The sequence below is a fragment of the Saimiri boliviensis genome, chromosome 12, assembly GCF_048565385.1.
Source record: "Saimiri boliviensis isolate mSaiBol1 chromosome 12, mSaiBol1.pri, whole genome shotgun sequence".
NCBI lineage: Eukaryota > Metazoa > Chordata > Mammalia > Primates > Cebidae > Saimiri > Saimiri boliviensis.
The window spans coordinates 515,203-529,603 of record NC_133460.1 but is presented as its reverse complement, the minus strand read 5'-3'; the positions used below and the strand labels follow the sequence as shown (position 1 = coordinate 529,603).

At 47.5% G+C, this 14,401-nt stretch overlaps 1 protein-coding gene across 4 annotated transcripts in view; it reads left to right on the top strand.

Annotated features, from left to right (window-relative positions):
- MYH11 (myosin heavy chain 11) overlaps positions 1 to 14,401 on the top strand; it is a 154,537-nt gene that overhangs the window by 56,180 nt on the left and 83,956 nt on the right. For all 4 annotated transcript variants that reach the window (XM_074381598.1, XM_039478276.2, XM_074381599.1 and 1 more), the window contains exons 4-5: positions 678 to 705; positions 12,710 to 12,812. In XM_074381598.1, the coding sequence (XP_074237699.1) occupies positions 678 to 705; positions 12,710 to 12,812 (131 nt within the window). The remainder of the gene's footprint in view (positions 1 to 677; positions 706 to 12,709; positions 12,813 to 14,401) is intronic.

The window sequence follows — 14,401 nt, the reverse complement described above, 5'->3', positions numbered from 1 at the left end:
CTGTTGTCACCGCACTGGGGCCGGCATGAAAGAGCTCTATGTTGATATTTACTTGGAGTGGCTGGCAGATTACTAGAAAGAGTTAAAGATTATAATCTCACACATTTTAGAAGACCACAAGGTTTTATTGAGGCCTGCTGAAGGCAGCCACCTAATTTAACATGAGCATAGGAAAGAGCTCGAGATGATTAAAGGCCTTCCCAGTGTAAGTCTCTTTACCGCACGTCTGGTCTCGACTCTGTTTACTTAGGTAAATTTTGTGCTTGGTGGTCCTCTCAGGGGAAGATCAAAGAGGAATTACCTGTTAATAGTGTTTACTCTGGGCCCCAAACCAAAAACTTTTATCAGTGATAAAACCATTCTCTTACTCATGTTAATTATCCACAATGTGTTCACTTAGAACCTCTGTTGTAAAATCTACAGAATAAACGTGTGGATGAACACGGAGTCTGGGTCGATTGGTTGCATTTCACCCTCTGAAAGCAGCCAACAGCCATCCCTAGGTCACTGAAATCACTGAACCAGGTGTGACAGTGCATTCATTCATCCTTTGGAGAGTCAGGGTCTGCAGGCCAGATTCCACAGGTGACCCATGGCTCAGTTTTAGAGGAGCCACATGCATGCCCTTAGCTCAGAGCTGGTTCTAATTCATGGCTCTTTTTTCTTTCTGTTTGCAGATCGGGAGGACCAGTCCATCCTATGCACGTGAGTGGAAGTGCTTTCTATTCTGTTGTGTTTTGTTTTGTTTTTGCGTCGAGATCCAGCCTCTGAAAGAAAAGATCCATGAGTGCAGAGATCTGATTTGTTCACTGTTCCAAGTGCCTTTCCTTATACCAGGCACAGTGTAGATGCTCATTTAACATTTATGATATATGTTCTTCTGCAGAGGCAGGCAAACTTAAACTCTTTTTTTTTTTTTTTTTTTTTTGAGGCGGAGTCTTGCTCTGTTGCCCAGGCTGGAGTGCAGTGGTGCGATCTCAGCTCACTGCAACCTCTGCCTCCCAAGTTCAAGTGATTCTCCCGCCTCAGCTCCTGAGTAGCTGGGATTACAGGTGTGCACCACCATGCCTGGATAATTTTTGTATTTTTAGTAGGGACAGGGTTTCACCATATGGGTCAGGCTGGTCTTGAACTCCTGACCTCATGATACCCTCCGCCTTGGCCTCCCAAAGTGCTGGGATTACAGGTGTGAGCCACCACGCCTGGCCCAGATTGAAACTATTAATGACACCTGGTATCATTTGGTTCTATACCTCTCCTCCTTCTAAAAAAAACTAGCATTTGTTGATCATGTACTATGTGCTAGGACTTGAACTATACATTTTATATGCAGAATCTCATCTAATTGCATAACAGCCATCTTCACTGATAGGGAAGATGTTAAACTCTCACTTCAATATTTCACAGTCATCCAGCCACTAACACATCAGTGCCATATTAGGTGATTGGTACCAATCACTGTTTCTTTGAAGACCTAGGTACATAGAAGATAATAACTCAATTTCAGAATTATTCAGAAAATTTTCACTCTTGTATTACATGCAAGTAACAGTTGATTCACTGACATTGAACTCGTAGCCAACGGCTCTGTGACTCATGCCTGGATGAAGTTTATCTGATGTGTCTTTCTTACATAATGGATGGCCACAGCCTTACTGTAACTTAGAAACATGAGCCAGCACTTCAGTCCTAGGCTGGGGACATTTTTACATGTGTGCTGGCAAAGCAAGCATGCCTGAGAGGACATTTGAAGCTGCAAAATAACAAAAAGCCACAAAAATACAAAAAATCGTGGCACTAAATACACTATGAAAAGGACACTTGTTTACAGTATGAGAGTTGAAACTAGAAGGTAGAGCATTGCTCTGTTCAGCCTTAGCTGGGAACATGTGCACTGGGAGAATCAGACTTTTTCTGCTCTGCACACATTTACTGATGACCACGAAAGTACCGTGAATATTGATTTGGGGGCTACAAATAACTTTTAGCAAGTGGGTGAATTTGCAAATATAGAATATGTAAATAATGAGGATAGGCTGTGTATATATATTTATATAAAATAATATATAATATGTACTTTATATTTAATATATTTTTATTCATATATATATTTAAGATATTTATATTCATATATATATATATGGGGTTAGTTAAATAAAATATCACATTTCTAGGTAGCCACTACAAAAAGTGAGGCTGATCTACTTATGCTCAGAGAGAATGCTCTTTATGTTGAGTGGAAAAAACAAGGGCAAACCAGCATACGCACAGTGCAAAAGAGTGGGAATGTGTAAACATACATATGTTTTCTATTTGAATAAAATTTTTTTGAAAGGACAATTAAAACCTAGTAATAAGAATTGCAGATGGTGATGGATGATAGGATGGCAATGAACTGTACTGAGCTAATATTGAGACAATCCATGATAAGTTTGGTGTTGATGTAGGTAGAATAGCTGAAAACAATAAAACAAAGGCAATTATAAACTCCAGGAAAAACCAAAAGTTGGGATGGAAGGAGGAGTAATCACAGTGGACTAAGGAGGCCAGCTGTGCAAATTTGGAGTATTTATCTAACTAGAATAACTACCTGTGATGGAATTGGCTCTGTGGGGAAAAGGAAGAGGATTAGATGGAACTGAATTCTCATCTTCCATGGTAGGAATCAAACATTAGATGTTTAACAATGAATAGTCCAGAACTAGAGATATCATGCTACCTAGATATGTGGATATAAATGCTAAAACAACCTGCTGACCTGGTTTCATAGTTTTTCTGGCTTCTTGGAATCACCAACATTTGTTGGCTCATGGTCCTTTCCTCCATCTTTAAATCCTGCAGCATGGTATCTTAAAATCTCTTTCTCTGGTCCCCCTACCTCCCTCTTACAAGGCCCAGGGCCCTTGTGGTTATATTAGCCCCACCTAGATGATCCAAGACAGTCTCCTCAATTCAAGCAAATAGATTCACAGATTCTGAGAATAGGCTGTGGACATCCTTGTGGGGCTGTTTTCAGCTGACCACACAAGCATTTGAGCCCCCTAGGAGCCAGGCCCATGTGTGAGTCACATGTTATCTCCCCAGGAACCAAAATAGTGTTGCTCAATTGCCCTCTGTTGAGTGAATGAATTAAGTATTGTAACGGAGAGGTGCAGGGAAGAGAAAGACTTTGAGATGGCTTCCTAGCTGTGTGGCTATGCATGGGTGACTTGACCTCTCTGAGCTGAGCTTATGGAGAGGCTGTGAAGATGAAGAGGCCACCCTGTTCTCATTAGCAGCACCCATGCCATCAGCAGGTGCTGCTTCTTTTGTATCAGTGCTGTCCAACACAACTTTGTGATGAGCACAAAGTTCACTTAAAATGTTCACTTAAAAGTTCATTTAATTGAGTGCTTTAAAAGTAGCAAGTGTATTACAGAACTGAATTCTTAAGATTTTATTTAATTTAGATAGTGGTTCCAGCCTTGGAGTGTGTGATGCTGAAATATTTCTTATCTCCGCCCATTCTTCTGACTCCACTGCCTCTTCCTAGTTCAGGGTCTCATCACCTCTCTCCAGGGCCTCTGCAGCAGTCTCTTTGGCTCCTGTTCCCTTTGCTTGCTTCCTTCCTATACATTATAAGAATAGCCATTCATTGTTCATTCAGTAAATATTCCTTAGCATGGTGTCATAAAATGTGGATTCCAGAGCCTAAACCCTGGGGTTTGGATTCCAGCCCCATCATCGTCTAGTTGTATGCTCTAGGACACAGGTCTGTTCGCTTCTCTGAGCCTCAGTTTCCCCATCGTTGTTGGAAGGATTAGTTTCCCCATCGTTGTTGGAAGGATTAAACAAGTCACTACATGTGAAGAATTGAGAAGCAGGACACTGCCCCATAGTAAGCACTTTATAAGAATTAACTGCTGTTGTAGTGAGTGATCACTTTTTTTTTTTTTTTTTTGATATGGAGTCTCACTCTGTCACCAGGCCATTGTGCCATGGTGCAATCTTGGCTCACTGCAACCTCTGCCTCCTGGGTTCCTTTGCCTCCCGACTCTCCTTCCTCAACTTCCCTAGTAGCTGGGATTACAGGCTCCCGCCACTGTGCCTGGCTAATGTTTGTATTTTTAGTAGAGATGGGGTTTCACCATCTTGGCCAGGCTGGTGTCAAACTCCTGACCTCGTTAATCACTTTTTTTTTTTAAATCCTTCATGCAATCCGGTGTTTATCCCACGTTTTTTTTGTTGTTTATTTTTTTGGTTGAGGCAGAGTCTCGCTCTGTTGCCCAGGCTGGAGTGCGATGATGTGATCTTGGCTCACTGCACCCCCTGCCTCCCGGTTTCAAGCTATTCTCCACCTCAGCCTCCCAAGTAGCTGAGATTATAGGTGTGTGCCACCATGCCTGGTTAATTTTTGTATTTTTAGTAGAGATGGAGTTTCACCATGTTGGCCAGCCTGGTCTTGAACTCCTGATCTCAGGTGATCCACCCACCTCAGCCTCCCGAAGTGTTGGGATTACAGGTGTGAGCCACCACACCTGGCCCATCCTGCAGTTCTGATTCTCCTTGTACTGGTTCTAAAGCCACATTGCCCTCCTGAAAGGGTTTCCTGCACCCATGAGAATAAAACCCAGATTCCTAACTGTGGTTTGGAAGGTTGAGTGTAATCTGCTCCTCCGTCATCACTTCCTGCTGTCCCTATCCCTTGTGGCCCTCCAGTCACCCTGGGGGCCATTCTGTCTCATACCTGGGCCCAGCATTTCCCTCCCTTTGACCTATGTTTCCCCTGCCTGGCCCACTCCTCCCTCCATTCTTCCCACTTTTCTCTTACCGAGAGCAGCTCAGTCATGGAGACCTCAACCCAGGCAGTGCTGAAGGAACTGAAGAAGCAAACACAAAAATAGAGTGCAAAGTGGGATCGGGGTGGGGCGGGGCGGGAGGCTAGCAGCCTTCCGAGCTGAGAGCCTCTAGCTGATTCTCTGAACAGGTGATTTTTATTAATGAGCAAGTGTTTTGTTTTTTCTTAGGCAGCTGGTGCTTGCTCACCACTGATGGATGACAAACTAGAAAGCATTCTCCAGGAGGGAGCAGTGGGGGCAGGGTCACATATCTTGTGTTTAAAGAATTGGTTTAACTACTGTTTGATATGCATACATTGCTTAGTATTTTAGAACGCCCTGAGCAGTTTTCTGCTTGGGGGCTGGCTCAGTTTTCCTTGCCGTCATTCTCAGTAAACAGTGCAATCCATCACACACGTTAGGATTTATTCCAACAGTGCACCTTGTAACTTTCAAGGCTCAGCAACTCCCTGGCTTCCCTATCCACAGCCTCCCTCTCCTCCCTTCCCCTCAATCTTCTCAGTCATATCACCCCGATGGAGCAATGATATCTCCACCACACACTATATTGATTATTTGTTTGTTTACTTAGCTGTAGTCTGTCTCCATCTCCTGGAATGCAAGGTTAGCAAGCACTTTGCACACTGCCCACACACAGCCAGTGCTGGAGAAGTAGGCATTAGCCGACATTAAAAGGGAAATCCCAAAATGATCCAAATTTTATTTGCAAATGCATTTAGTCACCCCAGAACCACCAACAGCTTCAGTCTCTGTATTAAATTTTATTTTACTTGTTGTGAAATTCAGCTGAAGTGACTTGAGGACAAGCAAGTTGAAAGCAGGGCTGAGGTTTTAGGCATAGTTGGTGGTCAACAGAAGCCAGGCTGGCCAGGCACGGTGGCTCATGCCTGTAATATCAGCACTTTGGGAGTCCAGTGTGGGAGGATCACTAGGTCAGGAGACCTGCCTGACCAACATGGAGAAACCTGTCTCTACTAATAGAAAAATTCACTGGGTGTGGTGGGGTGCACCTGTAATCCCAGCTACTCAGGAGGCGGAGGCAGGAGAAACTCTTGAACTCAGAAGGTGGAAGTTGCAGTGAGCCAAGATCATGCTACTGCACTCCAGCCTGGGTGACAGAGTGAGACTCAGTCTCGGAAAAAAAAAGAAGCCATGCTGGAGCCAACGATTTGGTTATGCAGTTAGGAAACTGAAAGTTGGCTGGGCGTGGCAGCTGATGCCTGCGACAAAACGCATTACCCGCGAAGTCTCCAATGTTTACTAGACCAAGTCGCGCTCTGTCTCCCAGGCTGGAGTAGCTTCTACTAAAGGCACACCACCACGCCAAGCTAATTTTTCTACTTTTAGTAGAGACGGGATGTCACCATGTTGGCCAGGGTGGTCGCAATCTCTTGACTAGTAATCCGCCCTCCTCTGCCTCCCGAAGTGCTGGGATTACAGGCGTGAGCCACCGTGCCCGGCCACTAGCTGACCTTTCACAGAGTTTGCCGACTCCGACCTTAGACAGTGGGAAAATGTGAATGTGATTTATATTTTAATGATAGGACGAATGTTGAAAATTATTATACAAACGCTATAGAAGCACTAGGGAAGCAGTGGTTATAAAAGTAATAATAGGTGGGCCCAGTGCCTCACACATGTAATCCCAACACTTTAGAAGGCTCAGGCAGGAGGACTGCTTGAGGCCTGGAGTTCAAGACTAGCCTGGGCAACTTAGTGAGACCCCACAAAATCAAAAAATTAGCTAGGAGTGGTGGTGCATGCCTGTCATCCCATCTACTCAGGAGGCTGAGGTGGGAGGATCATGTGAGCCCAGGAGTTTGAGGCTGAAGTGAGTAAAGATGGTGCCACTGCGCTCCAGCCTGGGCAACAAGCAAAACTCTGTCTCAAAAAAACAAAAGTCTACCGTAACTAACATTTTGGTGTACCAGGCATTGTTTTAAGCATTTTATATATTCACTCATTTAATCCTCATAAGAATCATATGGGCCGGGCGCGGTGGCTCAAGCCTGTAATCCCAGCACTTTGGGAGGCCGAGGCGGGTGGATCACGAGGTCAAGAGATCGAGACCATCCTGGTCAACATGGTGAAACCCCGTCTCTACTAAAAATACAAAAAATTAGCTGGGCGTGGTGGCGCGTGCCTGTAATCCCAGCTACTGAGGAGGCTGAGGCAGGAGAATGGCCTGAGCCCAGGAGGCGGAGGTTGCGGTGAGCCGAGATTGCGCCATTGCACTCCAGCCTGGGTAACAAGAGCGAAACTCTGTCTCAAAAAAAAAAAAAAAAAAAAAGAATCATATAAGGTCAGGCATGGTGGCTCATGCCTGTAATCCCAGCACTTTGGGAGGCCAAAACTAGAGATCACTTGCGACCAGGAGTTCGAGAGCAGCTTAGGCAACATAGCGAGACCCCTGTCTCTATAGAAAATGTAAAAATTAGCCAGTTGTGGTGTGTGCACCTGCAGTGCCAGCTACTTGGGAGGTTGGGGCAGGAAGATCCCTTGGGCCTAGGAATTCTCAGCTGCAGTGAGCTATGATTGCATCGCTGCCCTCCAGGCTGGGCCACAGAGTGAGACTTTATCTCAAAAAAAAAAAAAAAAAAATTCTACTAGGTAAGTGTTTTTATTATATCCGTTTTATAAAGGGGTAAAGGAACTGAGGTATGGAGAGGCTAAATGACTTCCCTAAGGTCACACAGGTAACTGGTAGAGCAGCAGGTTGAACTTGAGCAACCTGGCCCTGGAGCACATTGTGCTATTCTACCAATCGATGCTGTAGGGGAGAGAGGCGTTGCTTCTGCCTGGGGTTTTGCTGGACGTGTCGGAGTTGGACAGCACAAAATACCAAAGTGCTTTGCCAGTCACATAAAGCCCAGGGACTAAAGAGCACTGAGGTTCATCAGAGGCAGTCTGGCTTTGGCAATGGCAAACCACAGCCTTCAGTGGACTTCAACGCTGGGAGCCAGGACCAGCTGCAGAATTTGTAAAATTTTGCAAAATGAAAATTCTGGCTGAGTGCAGTAGCTCACACCTGCGATCTCAGAACTTTGGAAAGCCAAGGCAGGCAGATCCCTTGAGGTTAAGAGTTTGAGGCCAACCTTGCCAACATGGCAAAACCCCATCTCTATTAAAAATACAAAAATTACCCAGGCATAGAGGTGGGCACCTGTTGTTCCAGCTACTCAGGAGGCTGAGTCAGGAGAGTCACTTGAACGCAGGAGGTGGAGGTTGCAGTGAGCCAACATCACACACTGCACTCCAGCCTGGGCAATAGAACAAGACTCTGTCCACCCCCCGTCCCCCACCAGGAAAAAAAAAAGAAGAAGAAGAAAAGAAAATGCAGAGCCTTTATGAAGAATTTCCAGATGACAGCGTGAGAGCATTAAATCAAACACAGGGTGACCCCTGTGAGGCTGTACCGGTCACACTCATGGAGCCAGCCTGGCTGACGGGTCAAGTGGCCATTGGGTAGTTCCTCCTAGCCGCTGAGGCTGGACTGATTAAAAAGAAGTGGCATTGGGGTAGTTACAAGGCCAGGAGGCCACACGGGGTCACGAGTCCAGTTCTTCTCCAGGAAGACGGAACTTCCTGCAGAAGAAATAAATAAGAAAGGAGTTTAGGGTGCTCAGACCAGGAAGGCATCTTCACCCCTAGGGGTCAGGAGTCAGAAAAGCTAAGCTATGGGTTTTTCTGGACCAGCCCTGGGCTTCATCAACCTTCAGACACCCACGAGCCTGGAGCTTGGGATGTTTTCTTTGGCAGAACTTGCTGGGATAATTTATTTTTCCCAACAGAACTTGGAAGCGATGGAGCCCAGCAGCTACGTGGGAAGGGATAGATTCCCAAAGTTTACATCCTATCCCCGTCCCTGGCAAAATGGAAGACCACAGCCACGGACAGGGCATGCTGACGTCTTTGGTTTTGTTTTTGTTGTTGTTGTTCGTTTGTTTTTTGAGAGTGTGTCTCACTCTATCGCCCAGGCTGGAGTGCAGTGGCACCATCTCAGCTCGGTGCAGCCTCTGCCTCCTGGTTCAAGTGATTCTCCTGCCTCAGCCCCCTGAGTAGCTGGTGCCCACCACCACGCCTGGCTAAATTTTACATTTTTGTAAAGACGGGGTTTTGCCATGTTGGCCAGGCTGGTTTCGAACTCCTGACCTCAAGTGATCCACCCGCCTCGACCTCCCAAAGTGCTGGGATTACAGGCGTGAGCCCCCTCACCCAGGGATGTCTTTGTTGTGAAAGGAGGTGGGAGAGGTGCAAGGCCAGGGTGGAAGGAAGGAATTGTGGGAAAGGAGAAGCGAGGAGCAGCAGTCCAGGAACACTGGCTTGTCAGCATGAAGTGTGCTCCGCACGTGTTGTTTGTGCACACTGCTGTCCTGATTCTCGGCTAGGATCTGAATAGGCTCAGGACCACCTACGCAAGCGGCTTCCTCTGTCCCAAAGTTTCTCTCCTTTCTCTTGCTTTAATCAGAATCCATCCCCTTCACTTGAGAATGAGTCTAGCAAAGTCCTGGCGTTAGCCTGATGGAAGTAATTCTTACTAAGGTGTGAATAACTGAGTGGCTTGGTTCATTGATTCGGACAAGTGAGCACTCCTGGAATAGATGGAAGAACCCTGGCGGAGTGGGGCTGGGGCTTCACTCTGTCTTTCCCCTTTGCTGTTTTGTTAAAATAAAAAGGCAGGAGGCAGAACATGGGCTCTGGTGGCAAGTGGACCTAAGTTTGAATCCTGCTTCTCCTCCATTTCTTATCTATGTGAAAGCAGCAGCAATTGTGGGCTGGAGCAATTTACTTCAACCTCCTTTGCCTCCAGTTCCCCAGGTGGGTGATGGGGATAATGAAACTCTTTCATTAGATTGCTGGGTGGAGTAAATGAAAAGCTTTGTGAGCCCAAAGCCTCACACTGCGGAGGCCTTCAACAAATACCAATTCCCCTTCCCCCACCCTTCTTATGGCCTTAGAAAGCAAGTCCCTAGAGGGTTGGGGCTATGTCATGGAACAACTTGTTGAAATACAGTAAAAGGAATTCTGATTGCTCTGGAATCAGAGACCTGACTTTCGATTCTGACTGTATCCCTGCTTTGGTATGTGACCTAGGGAAAATTGCTTACCCACTCTGGGCAAGACTCCTTTTTCTATAATAACATGGAGGCAGGAGGAGGATAAAGGAAATAATTCATGTAAAGCAATTAGCAAAAGGACCCTTCCCCCTGCATCCCCTCAATGACAAATGCCAATTTTTCCCTCTCTTAAAAGATGGGATCTTGCTATGTTGTCCAGGCTTCTCTCAAACTCCTGGCCTCAAGGGATTCTCCCAACTCAGACTCCTGAGTAGCTGGGATTATAACTGTGGCCAATTCTCTGCTTCACCTGGTCAGTTCTCCTCTTTTTTTTTGAGGCAGAGTCTCACTCTGTCATCAGGCTGGAGTGCAGTGTGCAGTGGCGCGATCTCAGCTCACTGCAGTCGCCACCTCCTGGGTTCAAGCAATTCCACTGCCTCAACCTCTAGAGTAGCTGGGATGACGGGCGCGCACCACCACACCTGGCTAATTTTTGTATTTTTAGTAGAGATGGGGTTTCACCATGTTGGTGAGGATGGTCTCGAACTCCTGACCTCGAGATCTGCCCTCCTCAGCCTCTCAAAGTGCCAAGATTACAGGTGTGAGCCACCGGGCTGGGCCCCGTTCTTCTCTTTTAAACACAGACACACACACACACACACACACACACACACACACACACGCACGCGCGCGCGCACTTCCCTTTCCTGGGAAATATGCCTTTGTGGTTCGCATTTCCTAAACTGGCTCTGAGGCCATGTGAAATGACGTGGCCACTGGCAAGGAAGGCCTCTGGGAAGGGAAGGGACCCCAGAGCGCCCCTGCAAGACGCTCCGTCGTTCTTGGCGATCAGACGCTTGCTTTCAGGACAGCGGGACCTGCAGAATCAGGCCCAGCAGTTGAGGGCGCTTTTTTCTTTCTCCCTTTCTCTTTTCTTCTGCTTCTTTTTTTTAAGCCATGAGCAAAGTTATTAGTGGGCCCTTGGCAGAGAAAACTAATTTCTTTATTTCCTAATTAGGAAGAAGAGCAGAGACTGGACTAGCTTTGGTGGCATCGGTTCAGCACAGAGAGCCTTGGGCCGACCTCAGGGTGAACAAATTCTTTTCCCAATTAAAAAAAAAAAAAAAGTCTCTCTTAGATTTTCAGGTATTAAGTGAGCTCAGAAAATGAGAGCGATGAGGCACAGAAAGGAAGCACAAAAACAAAAGGAAACTAAAAAACAGAAGACGATAAACAAGGGAAGCCTGGATCCAGGCCCTGTCCTTACCTTCCACGAGGAGCGGTGGAGCGTAGAGGCAGCATCTGACGGAACCGTTCCATTGGGATGATTTCTGGTGGCCGAAAGAGGCAGCTAGTTCACAAAGGCCATTTTGGTTTAAAAAAAAAAAATCTACCCTTCATATTCCAGGAGTAAATACTTTTTTGATAAGACAAGCCATGTCATGCTGATCTAAACCTATCAGTCATCTACACTTTAGTGTGAATTACTTCAACTGGGTTTAGCCTTAGATACTTGGCAGAGATCATCCGCTAGCCTCCTGATAGACAGGGTGGGATTCCTTAGCGGATAAATGGGCTTGCATCTGCCCAGTGGTGAGTGGGATAACCAGTTCTTTCTGGGAAGTTTTCTTTCCATAAGAAAGCTCTTTGACCTTCTCTCTGAGGTCCTGGTACTCCAGAGGCGCTTAAGCCCTTTCTTGAAGGCTGCCTCGTGCCTGGTCTTTCCATTTCTAGCAATGCTAATGATGTCTTAGAAGTAGACAATTCCAAAAAACCTATTTGGACCCTTGTAGGAAAACAAAGGTTTTCTTTTTCACCCTGTTTTTTAGCGATGAGGTCTCGCTCTGTCACCCAGGCTGGAGTGGAGTGGTGTGATCCTGGCTCACTGCAACCTCCAGCTCCTGGGCTCAAGCCATCCTTCCACCTCAGCCTCCTGAGTAGCTGGGACTACAGGCATGTACCACCATGCCTGGTTAATTTTCCTGATTTTTTAAATAGAGACAGGGTTTCACTACGTTGCTCAGGCTGGTCTGGAACTCCTGGACTCAAGCGATCCTCCTGCCTCAACTTCCCAAAGAGCTGGGACTACAGGCATGCGTCACCATGCCTGGCTAATTTTTAAATATTTTTGTAGAGGTGGGGTCTCTCTGTGTTGCTGAGGCTGGTCTCAAATTCATGGGCTCAAATGATCCTCCCACCTCAGCCTCTTAAAGTGCTGGGGTCACAGGTATAACTGTGCCCAGCCAACTTTTTCACTCTTTATATCTGAATTGTTTTTTTTCAGACAGAGTCTCCCTATGTTGCCTAGTCTGGAGTGCTGTGGTGCGATCTCAGTTCACCGCAACCTCCACCTCCCAGGTTCTATGAGAGTCTCTTGCCTCAGCCTCAGAGTAGCTGGGATTACAGGCACGCACCACCGTGCCCAGCTAATTTTGTATTTTTAGTAGAGTTTCTCCATATTGGCCAGGCTGGTCTCAAACTCCTGACCTCAGGTGATCCACCTGCCTCGGCCTCCCAAAGTGCCGGGATCACAGGCATAAGCCACCGCACCCAGCACTGTATATGAATTCTTTTCTACATCCTCTTGGAAGGAACAGATGGAGCATCAGATCTAGGTTGGGGGCCCAGCTCAGTTCACTGCCAGAGATGTGACCTTGGTCAGGTTACTTCCTCTCTGGGAGCCTCCGTCTCCCCATGTGGGAAATGGCGGCCGTGGTCATTATCATCCTGTCTGGCTCACGGAGCTGTGGAACGGTTACCATGGAATGTGTGCATAAACTATGTCCACTGGGTCACTGTTGCTGTGTCTTTCAGAGGCGAGTCTGGAGCTGGGAAAACCGAGAACACCAAGAAAGTCATTCAGTACCTGGCCGTCGTGGCCTCCTCCCACAAGGGCAAGAAAGACACGAGTATCACGGTGAGTGGCAGCTCCCAGTGAGAGGCCGTGGCTCAGCTAACCTGTCTCCAGCCTGCAGGCCGACCGAGATGCAAACAGAGCATTGTTGCAGGATCTCGGGGCTGGTCTGACTGCCCCTTCCCTGAAGACTCAGAGAGGGACAGTTTTTTCTGGCCAGCAGGCCTGTTGGGGATGGGTGCTTCCTTGGCTCAGCTGGAAGCCTCCCTCCAGAAGGCGGCCCGTTTCGTGAAACGGGAATCAGCCCACTCCCTTCAGAGTGAGCTCTTCCTTCATGTCAGGGCTTCTCAGTGGTGGCATTGCTGTCATTTTGGACCAGATAATTCTTCTTTGGAGGGGCTTCCCTGTGCCTCGTAGAGTGTTTAGCGACCTCCCTGGCCTCGCCCCGCTGGATGCCCTCCCCTCCAGTTGTGAAAACCAAAAATATCTCTAGACATTGTCAGATGAGCCCTGCTGTGGGACGGTTGCCCTGGGTCGAGAAGCGCTCCATTCAGGGAATCTCTGTACCGTCCCCGGGGTCGAGATAACTTTTGGGTGTCCTGATTGCTCCAGGAATTCCTCCCGTGTCCCCCTGTCCCTGGGATGGAGATGCTGGTATCACTTAGCCCATGGGCTTCGGGGCAAGGTCATTCAGTAACTGTGGATTGAGCACCTGCTGTGTGCCAGGCACCACTTGGGGTGAGAACTCAGGGATATGTCTGAGCTGCTGTTACTCTCTTCTCTGAGCTTCTGAACCTGTGGCAGAGTGTAGTTGTCAAAGAATCGCAAAATAAACAGTTGGTGACACAGTATGAGGAAGAGCTTGGAAGGAAAAGAAGGGCAGCCTTCTGAAGTCAGCTCTCTAGGGCTCATCCTTCTCTTCCTCCTCGTGTCAGCCCTGCCCCATCTGTCCCTGAGGTCGGGGCAAGTGCTGGGGCCGCCAGGACTGGCCAGCACCTCTGTCTTCAGGTTCGCAGGCAGGAAGATGTTAGGGTGGGCATCTGACCGCCGCGTGGGCTGTCTCCAGTTCCCGCCATTCCGGATGTCACTTTGGGCCCTCAGAGGGGACTCTGGGGCAGCTGCCATGGCTGGCTTGTCCAGAGGTCCTTGGAGATCTGGGCTGGGTGCTGCCTGTGGCTTTGGGGAACTTTCCTTCTCCGAACAAATGCAGGAAACTCAAGATTCCCTGTCCTAGAAGTGCCTCTGGCATGTTGGTTTCTAGCCATCGTGAGTGGGAACAACAGCCCCAAAGGTTGTGTGGCAGTGACGCTACAGTTTCCCATGCCTTCCGTTTCCCTACGGAGGAAGAACAAGCGCTCATACTTCATAACAGCTTGTCTTTATCGAGGGCCGGCTATGTGCTGCTGCTTTTGGCTGCATGTGTGAACACGTCTCAGACATGGTCTCATTCCATACTGTTTTAAGGAGCCTAATGTGGCCCCAGTAATTATGAAGGCCTTTGAAATGTCTGATCTCTAAAACTTAGAGAAAGGAGGAAGCAGCTGAGCTTTTGGCAGCCGCGGTGGGAAGATAACTTGAGTCCAGGAGTTCAAAACCAGCCTGGGCGACATAGTGACACTCTGTCTCTACCAAAAAAAAAAAAAAAAAAAAAA